Raw genomic sequence first — 20,640 nt, 5'->3', positions numbered from 1 at the left:
TAACATCATATTTAAATTGACACTATTTTCTATCTAGGTAGAGCTTACCTGGCAGCACAATGACTGCATAAGTGTTTACCCAAAGCACTCTGTTGGATGCACAAGGTGCAGTGTGACCCCAGATGACTTCAGCCACATCACATGGACATTCCAGGCGGTGAGACTCTTTTGGGAGGAGATATTGCAAGAGGTGTAGAGGGTGATGGGCATAGGGGCTGAATCAACACTGCCTTATAGGACTATTGCCACTTCCTAAAAAAGGTCGGAACATGAGGTACAAATTTGCTCTTCTGGGACTGCACTGGCCTGATAGCACATCCTCATTCATTGGACCAATCCGATACCACCAATCAGGGGTAAATCAAAGACTGACTTACTGGAATGAGCAGTGGCAGAAGAATGTAGGCTTTGAAAAGTCCACACAGAAGACAATGTGGATAGGGACTTGGGGATGGAGGGTGAATTGATGGACCTCCTGGGAGAGGGCCATGAAGCTTTAATTAAAGACTCCACCCAAACTCACCAGAGGCCCTGGCTGAGGCCCTGCAGACAGCAGCTGGGGACCGAGATGAGATCTAGCATGCCCAGACAGCCCCCATGCTCTCCAGTGGACCAGTGGAGGCAAGATGGACTGGGCGGTAAGATGACTGTGGAGATGTGATTAAGAAGTGAGATAGATGGATGTTGCAGTGTTGCTGTCCCCTCATTCCGCCTAGAGCCCTAAATAGAAAATCAATTATTGGGCCCCTGGCTACTATATGTGCTTATTCATGTGTTCCCCCCACACACTTTTTTGTGACGCACCCCACCAGCCCAGCCACTTCAGTGTTATGCCCGTATTGAACAACCACTGGGAGACCGGGGATTCCTATGCTGCAGAACTGTTTACTGTTTTCTATGTTATGAATAAGGGTATTAATCCTGGCAGTTTTTATACTTCTTTGCTACTTGTAATGTAATGTTTGGACACTCCAAATGTGAACAATGAAACGTTCTAAAAAAAAAAAAAAAATGAATGACTGCAAGTTAAAAAAAGCAATTAAGCATATCAAAATAAATAAGCGTGTGAGGCAAAGAAAATTTCCCAACTCCGTATTTCAGTAATCTAGATCATATTTGCTAAAACATGACAATCTAGAATTATCTAAGGGTGAAACAAGTCAAAATGTGTACAGCTCTTAGCTTCTATAATGCAGTATGCCAACTGAAATTTTTCCTTTTAAGTGCTCCATTGCCCTGTCCTTTGCAACATCCCCAGATTTCTTCTTGCACAGTTCTGACAATGTGCGGATTGCTTAAAGAAAACTACAAGGTTAAAAGGAGGGTGGATGCAATTAATTGTGATCGATACCAGTAAAATCAATGTTAGTATCGTATTCAAGTAAAACGGTTGAAATGTTGGTGTCAGTTAAAGGAATGCCTTCTATCAAATAGATTACAAAGAAAATACTCTATGAGAAACGTTTCAAGAACTTAGGGGGTCATTAGGAGTGGCGGAAATCCGGCTGTGGCCATGCCAGCAGATGGCAGTAAGGTGATGCTGCTGCTAGCAGCAGCGCCACACCAGTTGAGAATAATACAGTCTGGCGGTGTTCTGCTGGAGGACGCTGCTGCTGGCAGCAGCACCTCGTCCCGTCTCCTGCCAGAGGACCCGCCGAGATCCAGATAAGTGGGTGCTCCGGCATGGGGGAGAGGTGGGGTTGTTGTGTGTGTGTGGGTGTGTGTATGTCTGTGCGTGCGTGTATGCAGGTGTGTGTTGCGTGTTGTATGTGTGTTGAGTAGTGTGAATTTGTGTCTGCGTGTATATATGTAAGTGTGTGTGGATATGTGTGTGAATGCATGTATGCATGCGAGGTTGAATTTTAGAATGGGTGTGTGTGCGTGTGTGTGAAGGGAGGGGTGTGTATGAAAGGGGTGTTTGGAAAGAAGTGGGGGTGGGGTGGAACCTGGGGAGGGGGAGAGGGGCGCGGAAGACCCCTATCAGAAGGGATTCCCTATCACTGATAGTGCTTACTGCCATGGTTTTCGTGGCGGTAAGGATGCCACAAAAACCATAGCAGTAGGCGGGGTCATAACCCCACAGGCGGGCAAGTGACGGCCTCCGGGCTGTAGGCTGAAGTCTCCAGCCCAGCGGCCATTACCGCTGTGGCGGTCGGTGTGGTAGATTGGCGGTTTGGCTTCAGCCAAACCGCCAATGTCATAATTTGCAGTGAAGTACCACCAGCCTGTTGGCAGTACTTTCCTCCATATTAACGCCGACTGCCAGGGTCATAATGACCCCCTTAATGCTTTATCAGGTTTATCCTCCTAACTCTTAGAAAGCTATTTTTTGGGGACGTGACTGGAGCAGAGACCCAGGAATATGCTCCTGTGCTAAGCTCCAAGTCCAGCGAGTCATCAGGGCTGAGAATTCTACCTAGGATGGTAGACTCTGAAAATAAAAAAAACTGCTGTACATTATGGAAAATTTAAAGAATGTAGCATCCACCCTGTGCTGCATAGAAGCCAGGTTTAGACAGTGTTTCCCTAAAATTGCAGCATTTATCTTGCTGCTGGCAAAAGTGAAAACAGGATCCAAAATTGCTGCGCCCATCGGACACTGTAACCACATATCCATTAAAAAAGAAATCGCAGGACAGAACTAATCACAAAGGCTCAAAACCTGGGAGCAGAGAGGACATTGCAGGAATATGAGGCCTTCTACCCCTAATGCTTGATACACAGGAAAGAAGGGAGTAACACTGGGCCTCAAGGGCCTGATTCAAAAAAGTAGCTTAAATTGTTTAGTAAATTTACTACTTTTCAATAGTCATAGACTGTACTTTTGTATTAATTCACACTTTTGGAGTTAATTCTAGCACTACACATGGCCAACCAGTGCTACATCCTCCCAAAGAAAGTAATGGAAGTAGCAAATTAAAATAAAACCCCATAGGACATAATTTAACATAAAATAGTTAAAAATATAAATAAATATAAATTAATGTAAAACAGATATAAAAACAGTACTTATTTATTATTTCATTATAAATTATTTAATAACGTTTTCTTAATGTAAAAAATAATGTAGAATAATGTGGCAATACAATAATTTAACTGGCGCAAGTAATGGTCTCTTGCATCTCTTGTAGGAAAAGCATGGATTTATCTGGATTTTGAGATAGCCTAAATCAGATGCTGGGCGGCAAGATTCATCTATCTGGGTATCTGAGCTTGCCCTGATGCTAAGCGAGAAGATCTGGCCTCAGCGGAAGCTTCTTGTGGGGAGTGAATGACATCTGATGGAGCACTGAATAGCAGGGCTGTCGTGCGCAGGTTGGTTGGTGCCAGTAGGATGAGGGTCAGGGAAACCTCATCTTACTCACTCTGTATGGGATGAAGAGGAGGATCAGAAAAGCATATGGCAATATTCCTGGGCATTTCATTCATAGTGCCTTGCCCATGCACTGAGGATGCAGGTACCATGAGGTGAGGTTTCATCTATTTGCATTTTTGGCAGGGGTGAAGAGGTCTATGGTCGGCATACCCCAACTCAAAGTATTTGAGGACTTGGAGGTGGAGTGCCCACTCCTGGACTTGAAATGACCTGCTGAACAGGTCTACAGCCAGTTGAGAGAGCTGGGAAGACTAAGGGGGAGATGGGTTCCCACCCACCCTGTTTCTGAATGCACTACACAACTGTCAGGTTGTCCACCTTAATTAGGACTGTTACCCTACAATCCTCAGAGGGCTAAACTAACAGCTCACACCTCCAGGTAGGTAATGCAACACACTCATGGTACTGAGGAGTGCAGATGCTTTGGACAATCATCTTGCGAAGGTGACCATTGTATGAGAACACATTGATGGTGATGGTCCTATGCAGACGGGGACTAGAAAGGACCTGCTGAGCATTAGGTTGTTGCAGTTCCACAATAATGTTGAGTCCTGGTCATAACCAACATTATATCATCCCACTGTCCTTCTGCTTGCACCCACTGCCTTGAGAGGCACACCTGGAGCAGGAGCATGTGTAATCTGGTAAACTGCACAACTGAAATGCATGAAATCACCATACTCAACTGTTTCAACACAACTTGCACAGTGATGGGATGGTGTGTCCACAGAGAGGCAACAGCAGTTGGGGTACCATCAACTTCTATTCGCTGTGATATGCCTTTCCTGTACTTCTATTAGGAAGAACCTCAAGAAGGACTGAACCTACTGAGATTTAAGCTGCATTCATTTACACTGCTGGATAAATCTAGCCAGTGAAGTAGGGAAACGGCTGTTTTGAGTTGTACTAGGCATGGACATTTGCTGCTGCTCAGGATCAGTGTACTGTCCATGTATAGAAAGACATGTATAAGTGTCTGCAGAGATGTGCTGCTACTAACGCTAGGCACATTGTAAACACTCTTGGAGCCGTAGTGACGCTGAAAGAAAACCCCTCGAACAGGTAGTAATCACAACTATTGGTGATGGGCTTGGCATTATGGATGTGAAGGTTGGCATCCTGGAGGAGAAGCAGGATGCTGTCTAGTTGGGTGATCACAGTAAAGTGTTTGGAAAGGAAGAAGCTGTTTAACAGAGGACTAGGATCAGTTGGAGGAATCTATTCTTTATGGGATGAAGAGGTACAGGCAGTAAACTTCCTTCCTGAGTTGTTGTGCAGGCTCTGATTTAATGGAGCCCTCCAGAAAGAGCACTTAAACCTCTTCTTCTTAGAGCAGGAGGTGGCCTGAGCTTAGACGTGGCACGGGGTGGAATGTTTGGTAGGAACGCGTGAAATGTGAAGCAATACTCTTCTCCTACAATAGAAAATACCCACTGATCTGAGGTGATCTCTTTCCACTGAGGAAAGAAGTTGACTGCGAAAGGCAGATCTGGGACTGATCCACTGCAGGGTGTATATAGACTTTGCTCTGTCCATGCCCTTTTTGATTTGTTTCATGCAGCTGGTCCACCTGGAGACTGAGGAGATGCTGGTCATCAAAAGGGACATTAAAGACGTGCTGCTGCACCTTGGGTTGAAATACAGATACCATGAGCCAGGAATGCCTGCCAGAGGATGATGCTGGTGTTAATCCCTTTAACAGCAATATTTGATACCTTATCTGAGGGAACATCTGACGCTGGAGTTGCTAATTGTTTAGCACTTAGCAGATAGCTCCCGTCCTAATTTCTTGTGGGACTCCGGAGGAGAGTCACCAGCTTCTCCATTTTCTCCCAGTTAAATTGCTTGTACCGTAAGTGGAGCCCCACAAAACTGGAAATACGCCCGTGGGTGGCTGTTAAAAGCCCTGCACTCTGCCTTGTAGGTGCTTGGACTCCTCATCATTTGCAATATTATAAGGGGCTACCCGGTAACCCTAGGAACTGGGTAAGGTAAATGATATATACAACACAAATGGCTCTGAAGGGCAAAGTATACCCCAGACTTCCACAGTGGATACTATTCATTAACCCAGTATCAAGTTTCAAAATATAAACATAAAACACGTACTTAGTTAAATTCATGTAGCATAATAAAAATAGGTGCTCCAAAAACTGTGTACCGATGCAGTCCAAGTGATTAAGTGAGAATGCGCATCAGTGCTGTACAAAATATATACATGACTGGTAACAATGTACAATATTGAAACCAACAACATCAAAGGAAATGAACGTTGCGGTCCTTTGGTAATTTGTTATGGAATAGCCAGTCAAATGTAAAATTGTTGATGTTTTGACCCCTATATAGTTTTAACACCTGGGTCATCATCGAGACAATAATCATTGAAGGAGACGCCCAGTAAGGTAAGTAGGTTACATATACCAATGGTCCGTGTATTTCCTAGAGTGGTGCACAAGAAAACCATTCTCTGGTGCTAAAATCACTTGCACCCTTCTGCCATTAAAGAAGAAACAATATCCAAACTTCATGCATTTCAACAAGATCCGTAGGTTAGATTATCTCTTAACCAAAGCGAGATCATTGCCCCAGGCCAAGATCGATCTGGGGCATTGATCTCGCTGTGGTCAAGATTCTCTCACTCTATACTTTCCCCTTCAGGACCATTTGTGTTGGACTTCTCATCAGGACAAATGTCAAAAGCTACCTGCTAAGAGATATACATAGGGTAATAGATGGCTAGTTTGGACTCTTTTTTTGTCCGACACTGGCTGTGATCACTTTGGCCTTTATGGGCTCATTAAAGCAGTCTGTGGCTGACCTAAGCACTCCCTTGTATATGGAGAGGTATTGCACAGTCCTCTCGGTTTTGGGGAGGGTCTCAACTAGTAAGTCATCTTCAATCAGCACTGTGTGCACTTTTACCTGAAGGTGTTGGGTCACCTGTAGTACTACTGCATGTTAGGTAGTAGAATCACAGGATGAGGATGGATTGACAGGGTATGGTTCAAGGTCAGTATCCTTTTCGGGGTGGGGTGGAGCTGAAAGTGTTGTAATTAAGGGCAGGAGTTGTGTTGGGCTAGTGGCTGAGTTCCTGGCCCTTCTGGGGTAAGTGACTGAGTGGTTGAGGCCAGGCACATCTTTGAAGGCTATCCTGTCTTTCATACTGAGAAGTTCTGAAACTGGGGGGCGTGGCAAGAGTCTTGTGTTTTCTTCCACTTTGCATTGAGAAACAGTTTTTCGGAGATCCATCCCTCTGTGCTGTCTGATAACTGTATCAATGGTGAACTTCAGTGTAGGTTTCAATGCCAGTGGTGAAGCAGCTTTCAGTATAGATTATAGCTCAGAGTGCTCATTTTAGGGGCCTTGACTCACTGTTCAAGAGTGACACGGTTCAATGGTCTAAGAAGGGGCTCTCGCTAATGTCCTCCCAGTCTCTCAAGTCAGGGGCATCCCAGGTGGAGGGGCTAATCCCAAAGGTTTTTGCCTCTCCTGTCTTGACTCCAGGCCCAGAGTCTGTCTCCTGCGGGAGCAATGCTCTGCCTCTGTTAGGCATTTCAGGATTCGAGACTGACTTTGTGGCACTGCCAAAGTAAGGGGATTCAACCTGATCCTCAGTCACAGGACTGCTGTTTAAGTCACAACAGACTCTAGGAACTCCTCCTCATTGAAAACCTCCAAGAAGATGGTATCTGGACTTTGTGGTAAGCACACTGTCGTTTACTGTGGTACTAGAGGGTATTTTTCCAGCAGAAGGCATGGCAGGAGGCAAAGACATCTCATAATAGTCTAGCAAAATAGAGAGTTTGGGCACTCCAAGGATATTTGCTGTTACTCCATGGGCAGAATTCTGAAGGGTGTAAGTTTCATACTATGGCTGTAGGTGCATTCTCCAACAAATAACTGAGAAGACTCAAAGTTCGTTGTGGACTAACGTCCAAAGGAGCAGTGTTCCAGCATCACTGGTGGAATCTCTTGGCGATGCAATAATGCTTTCATTACGGGATTCAAGCAGCAAACAGCTGAACGTAAGAAAACCAGTGTGAAACAGACCACAGCATGGTCTTGACGCTATGAGCCAGAGAGAGGAAGAAAATAATCAATATGAGGTGGAGTGAGTGAGCTGGTGCACTGTGGACCAAGGATAGTAAAGAAGTGCCGGGGCTGGGTTTAAAGGGGTTAACAAGTTAAGTGTATCTGGATAACTTGTCTTGCAGCACTGAAAAATAAAAATAATAAGGTTCTATAATTGGTTAAGGGAACTTTTTCTCCCATCAACCATTTCAGTTCTGCAATGCAGAAAGTGCGGGAAACTCTTGAGATTCAGGGCTGATGTTGTGGACAGTCAGTGTCCCAGAGGTGAGGAAATATCACTTGAAAGTCTGCAAGAACTTGCTAGAGAGCAATGGGTCTGCTTTGGAAAGTAGTCTACTTGGCCTGCTGAGCTGTCTCAATTGCCACGATTCCTCAATTCAAAAGATGTTTATAAAGCGTCTGTGTTGTATTTCTGGGATATTTGGCATCTATTGACACTTGTTGAGTGGAAAAATGAACTGTCAGTGTAACAAGAGCAGATCTTTGTGACTGCTATGAAGATCACCCCGTGCATAATGTACCTACTGGAGAAATGTGTACTAGTTTAAAAGAGAAAAATAGAAAACATATGTACAGCCTATATATGAAAATGCCAAGTTACCAACAATTAAGGACACCATATGCGCATACCTCTGAAGCTATCATATTTTGGGGGGCAGTACTGTGTTACCACTTGTTTACGTAGAGGTAGAACAAGGATATTCTTGGTAAGTGGCCTGTTATTAGTCTGCCACACAATGCATGTTTGACCACCATATGGTCTGGGCCAATTGTGTTCACAGCATCTGTCACTCTGAAGATTACAGCAGCAACATGGCAAGAGCATATGCTAAGTGTGGTGCACATGTATGACTAATTCCTTTTTCTGAAATGTGTTTGTTGAATTTCATTGAGTATAAATAAAAAACAACAAGAGTTGTGACATGAATTCATGAGCTGTAAAATACTTCTGATTGCCCCTCTCCCTTTCCCACCCATGCATATCAATCTATACTGCATCCAACCCACACATATAGCAACTACAGTTACAATAAAAGAGCACCATCACAAGTGGTTAAAGAAAATCTAGGGAAGCGGCCAGCATGGGACCACTGAATGGATTAGCAGGGAGCACAGCACTACATGTGCACCTTAAATAGTGCCAATAAGTGGAGCATCAGCAGATTGTGAATGCTGAGCAGGGGGAAGGTGCTTGCGCCAAAAGACAGGTGTGGAGAGGCACCCATATATCTCAGGGCCGTGAAGCCAGAGGCATGCATTCAGGATACAGGATCAGTTGTTCATTGCAGTATATCAGGTCCATAATCCAACCCTTGAATTTAGGCACCCATTAGGGCCAGTGCCACATATCTTCTATGTGCCGTGTCTAAGTCTTTGATGTGCCCAAGAGAAGCCGTTCTGGTGGGTCACGGAAAGTTCTTCATCTATCATGGAGACAGCAGCTCATGCTTCCTGCCAATATGAATTTACTGTCCCACAAGACAAAGCAAGATGAAGGAAATTGGCACTGATCATACCGCACCTGGTGCAATCATCATCCAGCCCAACTCCAAATTTATGCAGCTAGGCAGAAGTGTAGTACGCTCTATGGAAGAACTTGTAATTAATAATTCTGAGTATATATTGGACACTATCTATGCTATTTGTGCTAAGCAATACAGACACTGCTCATCAGTGAGTGCCATCCCAAGTTCTACATCCCACTGAGATTGTGCCTGTCCCTGATAACCCGGAGATTTTGCCTGTGCTGTACGATACAATGAGGAAACCGGGTGCCTAGGCATAGAGGCTTGGAGTATGTTATAAAGGGTAATGAATGTGGGGGGTTCAGTTGGGATGCATGGTAAAGCTGCCTTAGGATTACATTTCAGACACATGTAGGTAAATACCTCCAGGGAAGAAGTCGGCAGGTCTGTCAAATAGTCAGCTTGTTTAATGAAGATACCACTGGGGTGCAAATCACCCAATGAGTCAGACTTCGCCCTTTGAACTGAAGCCTACACAGGGTTTCATAGGTGACCGGCAGTAAGGGATGATACTCCAGTGGAAACAGAGGGAAATACAGAACCTTCTTACCCACTTTGTGGCATAGTCTCTGCCAAGCGCCTGAGAAGCACGCCACTGTAGACGAGTCAGCCATTTTTCCAGGCTCCAGGGCTTCTTGCTCTCTGTGTTTCTTGGCTTGTGCTCTTGTTAGTGCAAAGATGTGCCCAGAGATGCCCAACATTTCCGCATGGGCTTCCAACTCCACTTCAGCCCAGGCTAAAGTCTCCAGATCATTGCCCATTAAACACCCTACAGGCAAGTCAAAAGCTACTACAACTGTCCTTGGGCCAGTTCAGCCACCACCCCCACCCCCTAAGCTAAGGTCATGCCACTGCATGAAGGAGAAACTCCTGAGATATCTAAATATTTAGAGACAGCTCATCTACTAAAACCTAGTGCCTAATAGTACATTTTACTCTACGGCTTTATCGCTTCTGTTAGAATAAGCAAAAATTGGTACTGGTCTCCACGAAAGCCAAGGATTTACTAAAGAAACCATTTACATCTTTCAAAATCCTTTGAGCTGGCCCATTTGCGCATCTTCATTCTAACAGTTGGTGGATGTTTATACTTGTGAGTGATGTTTTTGCTGGTGATAGTTTTACTGCATCTTACATGTATTTTATAAAGCACTTTAGCTTCCAGAATCGTTGTGAAAAGTGCTCCTAAAGCACTGCCTTCTCATCAAAAAGTTTTTGTTAAAAGTTAATTTAAAACACTCCAAGAAAGAAGTGTACATATACATACAATGAAACACTATGTCAAGGACATTACTTTTTCTAAAGATTTTAATGAATCATATGTTTATTTAACAAAAAAAGAAAGAAAAAAAAACATCCTTAAGTGCCATGATCTGCATCATCCTCCTTAACAGTGAGGAGTTTCTCTGTACCCTTGTTAGTAAAGGAAAGCCACAATATGGCTACCCACTGTCTTTGAGGGACCTTCTGTACTCTACAGGCCCTCTCCTAGGCAGTGATCCATTTGCGGATATCATCCCCAGCCTTGTAAGGTGGGACAATTTTGCTGAGTTTCAGAAGTCAAAGGAGTCCTCCCTGACCCTGGTTTCCCTTAAGCGGTTGCTGTCACCATGGAGTACCAACCCCAAATGATGTCTTTCCCTCTCCACTAGGAAGGCCTCCCTATCTAGGGTTAACTGTTGCTGCTGCAGCCTCGGTCTGGCCTCTTCTAGCCTCAGGTTGCTGAACTCCCTATCTAGAGATTCCCCCTCTGAGCTAGAGTGGTTAGTCTACTAAAGGAAGGCCCGCAGACACAGTTTGCATGGGCTCACATGGGTTGCATAATACATGCTGCAGCCCATGGAAGACCCCTGGTGTACCAATGCCCTGGTTACCCAAGTACCATAGACTAGGGACTTAAAGGGGTACCCCAGTATGCCAATTGTGGGGCATAAATGGTACCACAACAACCAAATTTAGAGGAGAGAGCACAATTACTGGTTAGCAGGATCCCAGTGAAAGAAGTCTAAGCACACTGACAACAGGCAAAATGTAGGGGTAACCATGCCAAAAAGAGTGACAGAGCGACTTTCCTACACTTGTATATTGCCTTTTTGCCAATATGCTTAAATTTAGTGTCCTCTATTGTTTGGGAACAAGTGAAGCATTCACCACATTTGTGATGTGCTCAGGGTATCATAGATCTCGGATTGTTCTGACTGTGTGAGGATGGTTCCTGGTATGCGCTCACCAGATGGTGTCTAATATTCTTTTTCAAAGCAAAGATCGGGCGAGTGTTTTGAGTTTTCAAGCAGGCGAAATATGCCAGTGCTGGGTGTTGTTTTTATATGGTTCAATAATGGACTGTAATTAGTGACAGAAACCACGGCGTGAAGTTTTTCTCTGTGTCTCTTCTCAAGTAATGTTTCACAAGCAGAGAATCATGATCTTTTACAAGCATTTTCCATACAGTATTTGGAAATCCAGTCTACAGTAGTTTCTTAAAGTGTGAGAACTACTTCTATTGGCTTGAGTAGTTCTCTTTGGATCCTCAAACTGTCCACAGGTTAACCTGACACTCAAACTCCTTGGATGAAATTCACAATAAATAATCCCCGTCAGTTGGGTGTGTATATAATGTTGCAACTAGGTGCCCATCTTAAATTGTCACTGAAACATCTAGGAAGACTGTGTTGTTATAATCACTGGTCATGCTAAATTTAATGTCTGGAGATCGATCATGCAGCTATTGTGTGAATTGTTTTTGTTCATTAATTTTACATGTCTATACACAAAGGATGTTGTCAACGTATCAATACCAGGTGGTTCAGTATTGCCATAATGAATTTTGGTAGATAAACTGTTCCTCAGTTTCTGCCATGAAGAGTGGCTATCTTCGGTGAGAAGATGCTCCCTTGATTTGGAGCTAGTAAATCGTTGTCAAGTAGGAAAAAAAATCATGGTCAATACAATCCTGGCCAAAGTGAGAATACACTGGTGAGAACTCAACATTTTGTCAGGGTATAATTGAATGATTTCTTTCTGAGGGATTTTAGTGTAACGTGATAGATACTACCTCAAGTGACCACAATTTGGGTTTCTCTGTTCTATATCTTCTCTTGAATCTGCTTTAGGAAGTCTGCTGTGAATGGTTTGTCTACTGCATTAAAGAGGTTAATAGATTGTTTTATTCAGCCAGTTCAGCAAACCAATCTTATTTCAAAAGCATAAATAATTTCGATATCTTATGCAGGTGTTTTGTTGGAAAGGAACTTGGGTTCATCTTATTTGTTGATGCTTAAACAATAAGGTTCAAAATCAGGCTCTCCAGTGTAGTCCAGGTCACCAGGGGGTGGTCTATGTTGCCTAGCCACAGGTTGTCTGACTGGCCACGCCACTTGTAGCTGGATCCATGGTTAGACTGTGATGTCTTCTTGGGTCTGGTGATGGACAGCTCTCCTCTCAGACTGGAATTGCCCTGGCATGCATGAGGGCACACTTACCCTAGGCACAAGCACCAGTAAATACAACTCCTGCGAGTCTGTGACTGACACCTGCTTCTTCTGCACATTAGAAATACTGTTGTTTCTGGTGAAGACATAATTTCCTAGCTTCGCCAAAAAACGGACAAAGTTGGGAGCGATGTTTCAGATTCAGGGCAAAGGGCAGAGAAATAAAAAAGCTAATGTCTGCTCCATCATTTTCGGCATGGTATGGAGTCAGTGCAGAGCAACACGGTGCCACCTACTGGGAGAGGAGATCATTGCAGTGTAATTTCTCTGGGTTTAGATTTCCCACTATATTATATAGCTGAATAATCTGAAATTAGAAGTATACATCAGAAAATAGCTTTACACCACAATTCTAAATAAATTAATTAGATTTATTTTTATTCCTGCTATCCTTTTAATGCCCTTCAAAAGTAGTTATTTAGCTCAGTTAGTGCCCACTTTTACAAATTAAAAGCACTGCTTTGTGAAATTAAATAGTTTTAATTGCCATAGTTTCAAAAAAAGTGTGCTAAACATGTGCCAACTTCTCTACCCATTAAACTTGATAAAGCCAACAATTATTTTAATATCATGCTTCGTCCTTCTCATAAGAATATATATCTACCTTCATCTTCTTGCAGGGGATGTTCAGTTAGAACATGTCCTAGTTCGGAATCTTCAGTACCCACAATCTGATGTGGTTCCAACTGTAAAATAACTTCTGCCTCAGGTGTTACTTCTTCTGCTTGAGGGAGACCATCACTCTCGATCTCTACTTGCATTTGATCTGAAACCTGGATACTGTGTACATCTACCGTAGAATCATTCATTGAGGAAGACTGTTGGCTCTTTTGGAGTTGGTCAACAAGCTCAGGTCTGTAAAGGAAGTGCATAGACATCCCAAAATTAGGAACCATCAATAAATTATAGCATACAGGTCAAACTCCACAAATATGAATAAACAGTGCGAAAGAACTAAAAGTTACTATTTTGCTGCACCTGCAATTTGGTATTTTCTATTAAAGAACAGAAGCTGATCAGATAATACTTTATTGCATGATTAATTTAAATCATTAGAATCCGGGGAGGGGCTGAACAGGGGAGAAGCTGCACAAATAAATATATGAAGAGCTTATATGTAATGCACTGGCTAGGAGGAATAACAAAAAAAGTGACATGTCAAAATCAAATGCATTGAGAGGACATCAATAGTGAGAGGGCTGTTCATCCACAAACTAAAAGGCTCCCCTTAGCCCACTTCAGTACCTGTTTACAGGCCAGATACAGAATAGGGATTTTAGCGAGCCTTTAGAGCACTGACAAGTTCATCATTGTTAGAGTCTATGATTCGGCATGGCAACCAAAAGCAACTGCAGATTTCATGAATTTCACAAAGCAGACAGCTAGCTGTGCGGATTCACCTCTAAGGCAAGCTTCTATGACGCTATGAAAAGTCTGGACATTTAAAATGCGCCAGACCGGTCGAAATGAGAACTTTCTTAGCGAGAGCAACTCATCATAAATAGCGAGCATATGGATCAGTGATTCCTCTCCCCTCGGGCAGAGGCGACATTGTCTGTCGATATCATCCAGGTTCCTTCGGCCACACCGGTAGGACTTCAAAGTTACTAATCAGACCTGCAAGCCCATTAGCTGACATTTTGTAGTCAAGTTGAGGGGCAGAGAAAGCTAGGATGATAGGGTGTTAAGGAAAAAACCTTCATGACCCAATTTCTTTACAGCTTGCGCATCAAGATCCGTTGATATTAGCCTAGCTTGTTTAATCAGCGGCTTAGCCACCACTGGTACCAGCAGGCAACTTGTCCAGATTGTGTGTGCTTCCAGGGCCTCGATAGTGAGATTTAGATACTTGTGCCAATTTGTTGCCGGGTTACTTATCAGTTCCCAGATAGTTTTTTAGAACATGTGGTCCTTCGCCAGCTTGGCTTTCAGGCTATATGCTAGGAACTTGGCTTTTACTATTAAATGTTGCAAGGCTAACCCAAACTCTTGACAGATTTGAGCATGTGATGTGCAATTTGGAAGCAAAAATACTCTTCGGTAGCAAGAAGACTGTGCTCTGTCCAACCAATAGCCATTTTATCTCTGAATGTCAATGCCCTGTAGTCAATGGTGGGGACGAATTTGCACTCAATTACCTTCAGAAGAGGGGATAGATCTGGATTCTTCATAGATTTTTGCCTTTACAGAAAGCACATTCTAAGGAGTTTGCTGCCCTCTGTTGAGCGTTGATGTGTGTTGCCAAGTGGCCTGTGTGGTCCAGCCAATCCTCCAGATATTTGTATGCATCCACCACCTCACTGGCACTCCCCTCGATTAAACATGTCCCTCTTTTTACCAGTTTGTGGGAGATTATGATTACTTTTGTTTTCATTACATTCACTTTTAAACGACTGGCCTTGCAGTAGACAGTGAGCGTATTAAAAAGCCTCTGAAGGCCAGCAGGCGTTTGGTCCAAAAGGACTCTCTCATCTGCGTACTTAAGTGACTAAATCTGGAGGCCTGTCATTTTAGGTAGGAATTCCCTCACTAATGCCAGGTGACCTGGGAGGTCAGCCAGATGCAGATTAAATAAAAGTGGTGCCACTATGCAGTCTTGCTTCAGGCGTTTCTTTGGCCAGATTGTGCCCCTAGCAGTCCATCCGGCACTGACTCTTATCTTTACCCAGGTGTCAAAGTAAAGGGTAATGATGGCTTTTAATAAATTTGGAGGGATGGCCCAGAAGTTACGTTTTGCCTAGAGATTTGGTTGTGATACACAGTTAAATGCTGTTTGCAAACAGATGAATGCTGCGTAGAGGGCCTTCCCCTTGGTTGCCATTGTGGCTTCAAACAATTGAGAGATGCAGATAAAGTTCTCTTCAATGTGACAGCCTTTTTGAAAGAGGTCTGAGTCAGGAGAATCAACTTCTTTTCCTCAGCCCAGGTTTGGAGCTCTTGATTTAATATGCTAGTGCAGCACTTCACTGTCAGTGTCGAGAAGCGCGATCAATCGATAGAAGCAGTTTTACCCTGGAACAAGAACTTCAGATCATGGTTTTGTTTTTCCCCAATACTTGATATTGGATCAATTTAAAACACAATGGCATATCATCTAAATAAATAAATGATAATTTACATATCCAAAATATAACTATACCAAATGCCATATTGAATTTTTCTATCCATTAAATAGATTTTTTTTAAACTGCAGTCAAACATGAGTCACAGCATTCCTTATAAGCTATAATGCTGCATCAATTCACACTTCACTAACGTTCTTTCTAATGAAAGCATGGCTCGAGCTTAATCATTATTTTAACTCTGTCCCAAGCACCAGATTGGATGTAGAAATGTATGTTTCCACACTTCTTAGCACTAACATGAAATGGTGCTATTCGAAGTCAGAAAAAGTCCTAGTAATGCTGCTGAAAGAGATGTTCCACCCCGAACATAATACCATCTACACAGGTTTAGTCAGTTCTACCAATATATGAACCCCCTCAAAGACCACAGTGCAAAACAAAGACCAGTCAACAAACACAAATTAACATTTAAATCAAACTACACTGAGGGCAGGAAAACAGAAGTATTCAGCAGGAGCCATAACATTCATTAGGGGCTAAAAAATGTTTTCATGGGTTTATCTCACTCATGTGCATTTGAACCACTGCCAGAGCATCCGTAAAGGAGGAGTGTTACAATATATTAATCCCATAGACGAAATGACTGCTGAATATTTATTACGGACAATAATAACACTATGGAAAGTATAGAGAGGAGCGAGTTGCGGCTTCACAAATTGACGGCACTGATACATTTCAGAAGGAAGCGGAAGTAGCAGAAGGGAGGTCCACAATTCAGAGACTAAAAATCTTCCTCCCTGTAAGGAAATGCCTCCTTGGCATGGTTACCCCCTGACTTTTTGCCTTAGCTGATGCCAAGTTATGATTTGAAAGTGTGCTGAGGCCTGCTAACCAGGCCCCAGCACCAGTGTTCTTTCCCTAACCTGTACTTTTGTTTCCACAATTGGCACACCCTGGCATCCAGGTAAGTCCCTTGTAACTGGTACCCCTGGTACCAAGGGCCCTGATGCCAGGGAAGGTCTCTAAGGGTTGCAGCATGTCTTATGCCACCCTGGAGACCCCTCACTCAGCACAGACACACTGCTTGCCAGCTTGTGTGTGCTGGTGGGGATAAAGTGACTAAGTCGACATGGCAATCCCCCAAGGGTGCCATGCCAACCTCACACTGCCTATAGGTATAGATAAGTCACCCCTCTAGCAGGCCTTACAGCCTTAAGGCAGGGTGCACTATACCATAGGTGAGGGCATAAGTGCATGAGCACTATGCCCCTACAGTGTCCTAAGCAAAACCTTAGACATTGTAAGTGCAGGGTAGCCATAAGAGTATATGGTCTGGGAGTCTGTCATGCACGAACTCCACAGCACCATAATGGCTACACTGAAAACTGGGAAGTTTGGTATCAAACTTCTCAGCACAATAAATGCACACTGATGCCAGTGTACATTTTATTGTAAAATACACCCCAGAGGGCATCTTAGAGAGGGGACTGTAAAACTTTTAGGGAAGATCCTAGTAAACAGATTACTCCCCCCATCTACCGAACCTAATACAACCTGACCAATCAGGATTCATCCCAGGAAGAAATACCTTTTTAAACATAAGACGGCTATCTCGCATCATGCACAATACCACAGAAACAGAAACTGTGGCCGTGTCTTTAGATATAGAAAAAGCATTTGATACGCTCGGTTGGGATTATCTCTTCCGTACTCTTAAAGCGTTTGGCTTCCAGAACGGCTTAATCAGCTGGATTGCAACATTATACTCCAAACCAATAGCCCGTGTCAAAACCGGTCAAGTAATATCGGAGGCATTCCCCATCGGTAGAGGCACTAGACAAGGATGCCTGCTCTCTCCGTTATTATTTGCAATAGCCATGGAACCACTTGCAATTAAGCTTCGTAGCTATGCTCAAATATGGGGCATCCAAGAATTTAATGCATATCATATTATATCCTTATACGCAGATGATGCCCTGGTATACCTGCGCAATTACTCTACCTCCCTAACTGGGGTAATTCAAATCCTGGATAATTTTGCTCGCGCCTCTGGCTTACATGTTAACTGGGCTAAATCCTGTATTTTCCCTCTTATTTGTATACCCATTGAGCAGCAAACAACACTCCCTATTCACCAACTACCATGGGCACACCAGACCTTCAAGTACTTGGGCGTTCAGGTATATCACTCTATGTCAGACCTAAGAGAAGGCAACCTAGACAGACTACTCCGCTCCAACCGAGGCTCCTTGGCATTCTGGAGCTCGCTACCTCTATCACCCATGGGCCGGACGGCCATAGACAAGATGCTAATACTACCGAGATTCTTATATTACTTTACAGCGCTCCCGATATCCTTGCCACGCTTGTTTTTTCACAAAGTACATTAATTATTGACTGATTTACTCTGGGGCAAGGATAGACGTAGAGTAGCACTAGCCATTACATAATATCCACAAGAAGAAGGTGGACTTGGCATGCCGAATCTCGAACTATATTACGCAGCAGCCCAACTTCAATGGGTCACCATGTGGCTCAACGAAACGGCCACTCCAGAGTGTATAGCAATAACTGCCTACACAACACCACAAACAATACTGACATCTTTGCTAGCAAGACCCCCCTACCCAGTAAATAAATCACCTCTATTGGACACGGCCAGACACTGCTGGCGGAGATATGTACAGGGCAGAACGCCAACCCCCCCATATTCTCCCTTGCTGCCACTGTCACAAGTGCATCTGGAGTTATAACTTCTCCCTTCCTTTCCATGCTGGCTCTTGTTCGACCACTCCTGTTCTAAGAGAACATCAATTTTCGTCATAAGGATTCTTGTGATGGGCAATGTGGAAAGGATGAAGGAAAGATGACCGAAAGGCACAGCACTGTTACTAACTCTGAACTAAGCCACCTGGCATCAGTGAAGAAGTTTGGTAAATGGGAAGGGGTTCAAGTAAGGGATTTGCAGGCAGTAATAGCCAAAAGAAAGGAATTCATTTGCCAGTCAGGTGCTTGTAAATCCGTGAGAGGCAGGCATGAAACAACATGGGAGAGGATGCGCAAAGAATATGATCTCCCCAACACACCCCTGTCTATGAAGTGGTTTAGGTTAGCTGAAACAAGCACACTGTGTTCTGCACCACCTTTAAGAGAACAAACTCTTCTGATGGACCTAAATAACTTTTACAAAAGGTCACATAAAAGGCAATCAATCAGGTGTTGACATGCCTATTTACGTGTTGAAAGTTACACCTAAACAAAATCTTGAACTTGAAATAAACTGGTGTTAACTAGTTCTAGTGAAATCTAACCTGCATCAGCACTGAACAAAGGTAATGTCAGAAATAATTCTTTCAGCAAATCATCATACGGGTTCAGACAAAATATTTGCCAAACTGTGTGCCATAGGCTATGAGCTACTATAATTGTTGAAAACAAATATTTCTAGTTACAGAAAATGAAAAACTGGTGAGTGTCCTTTTAGAGCTGAATATTGTCTCAAAACAGTATCATGAGACAAAAAGGTAGGTGTGGTCAAATGCTTTGAAGAAAAAATTGGTAAAAAATACATCAAGATGTATAACGTTACGCCTCTTTATTCAGACTTACTTCCACGATACCTAGTATCATTAAAACAAAGCAGTTAAATGTCTGCTGAGAAATATAATTGCAAAGTTTCATATACCAAAGTTCACCACATTGTCAGACAATATAATTTTGCGGTAGGCAAGAAAATAAAGTTCAACTTACCGATGTATCGGCATATGCTTCTTGCAATTTAATGACGTTTTGAAAGTCTTTTGGCAATATGGACACATATAGGGCCGTAGATCAGTATGGATGTGCATATGGCGCCTCAGACTACCATTGGTTGTAAAACATGCATTACATACAAGGCAGGTATGTGCTTTTAATCCAGTATGCGTTCTAATATGAGCTTTCAGCACACCAGTTGACACAAAGCCTTTTCCACACTGAGAGCAAAGAAAAGGTTTTTCACCTGTGTGAGACCTTAAGAGAGGAAAAAAACACAGATCATTGGGATCCATTCTAAGTTTAAGACATCAGAGAACCAAAAAAAAATGGCATTACAATCTTAATAATCCAGTAAGAACAACTAAGATATTAAATGTTTATATAAGTGCTTTACAACTAAACATTTGATGTACAATAATCAATTGCAAAATGCAGGTCCTCATTATTAAGACACTCATAAATGGCGTGGTAGTATTTAAAAAAAAAAGAGCCAGTAACTGGATTTGTCGGCCCTAAAAGTATTACAGGACATGTGATCAATCCGTATTAATATTGCTGTTCATTAGTTTTGACCCAGATATTTTCCCGGCTAGAAACAGGGGAAATGTCTAGGTGAGTGTCAAAAAAAGATTCCTACATGCATACAGGTAATGCTGCAAACTGTATTAATCTGTCTTTTTACCAAGTCAAATGTAATGAGAGTCTAAATCGATACAAGCTCAGTCCAAACATACCAAGGGGCAACTCAAGACAAATTATCTAATGAACACAGCAAATGAGGTCTTTAAACTAATAGGTCGTTGTCCTACATACAAAGTATTCACATGAGTGCATATGCAATAATTTCTCATCATATTAAGTTACACCTCTTGATAGACAAAGTGCTTAAATCGATGCCATGAAAAAGCATAGGGTCAAGGGTTGCAAATTTATGTTAATTTCTTGATTTAAATTAAATCATTTCAGAACTATTTGGCAGATGTATGCCATGAAGAGAGCCAGCTACATGCCTAAATCAAATTTAAGGCCAGCCTTCACCATGATCCTTTAAATAAGGATGAAGATGGAAAAGACCACTGAAGTTCTACATAGATAATACAATGTTATAAAAGAAAAAAAAAACATGAATTAGTTATTTACCTTAGGTAAATTTCTTTCTGGTGGATACTCTGTGTACAGATTGCTCACTGATCTGATCGCCAGAATGGATCCTGAAATTCTTGCAAGAGTTTCTATGTGATGGCGCCATCAGCCACGATCACAACTCCATCCCCACCCCCAGACTTGATAACACAGCGGCACAGCACTACTCCTTCATGCAGACATCACTTTAT

The 20,640-nt window shown here is 42.9% G+C and overlaps 1 protein-coding gene across 3 annotated transcripts in view; it reads right to left on the bottom strand.

Annotated features, from left to right (window-relative positions):
- ZNF236 (zinc finger protein 236) overlaps window positions 1-20,640 on the bottom strand; it is a 1,086,161-nt gene that overhangs the window by 696,826 nt on the left and 368,695 nt on the right. For all 3 annotated transcript variants that reach the window (XM_069218833.1, XM_069218835.1, XM_069218834.1), the window contains 2 exons: window positions 19,301-19,561; window positions 13,090-13,340 (listed from right to left, as the gene is read on the bottom strand). In XM_069218833.1, coding sequence (XP_069074934.1) covers window positions 13,090-13,340; window positions 19,301-19,561 — 512 coding nt within the window. The remainder of the gene's footprint in view (window positions 1-13,089; window positions 13,341-19,300; window positions 19,562-20,640) is intronic.

Source organism: Pleurodeles waltl, chromosome 2_1, assembly GCF_031143425.1.
Source record: "Pleurodeles waltl isolate 20211129_DDA chromosome 2_1, aPleWal1.hap1.20221129, whole genome shotgun sequence".
NCBI classification, from domain to species: Eukaryota; Metazoa; Chordata; class Amphibia; order Caudata; family Salamandridae; genus Pleurodeles; species Pleurodeles waltl.
Note: the sequence above shows the minus strand (reverse complement) of the source record. Positions and strands in the feature narration are given on the sequence as shown.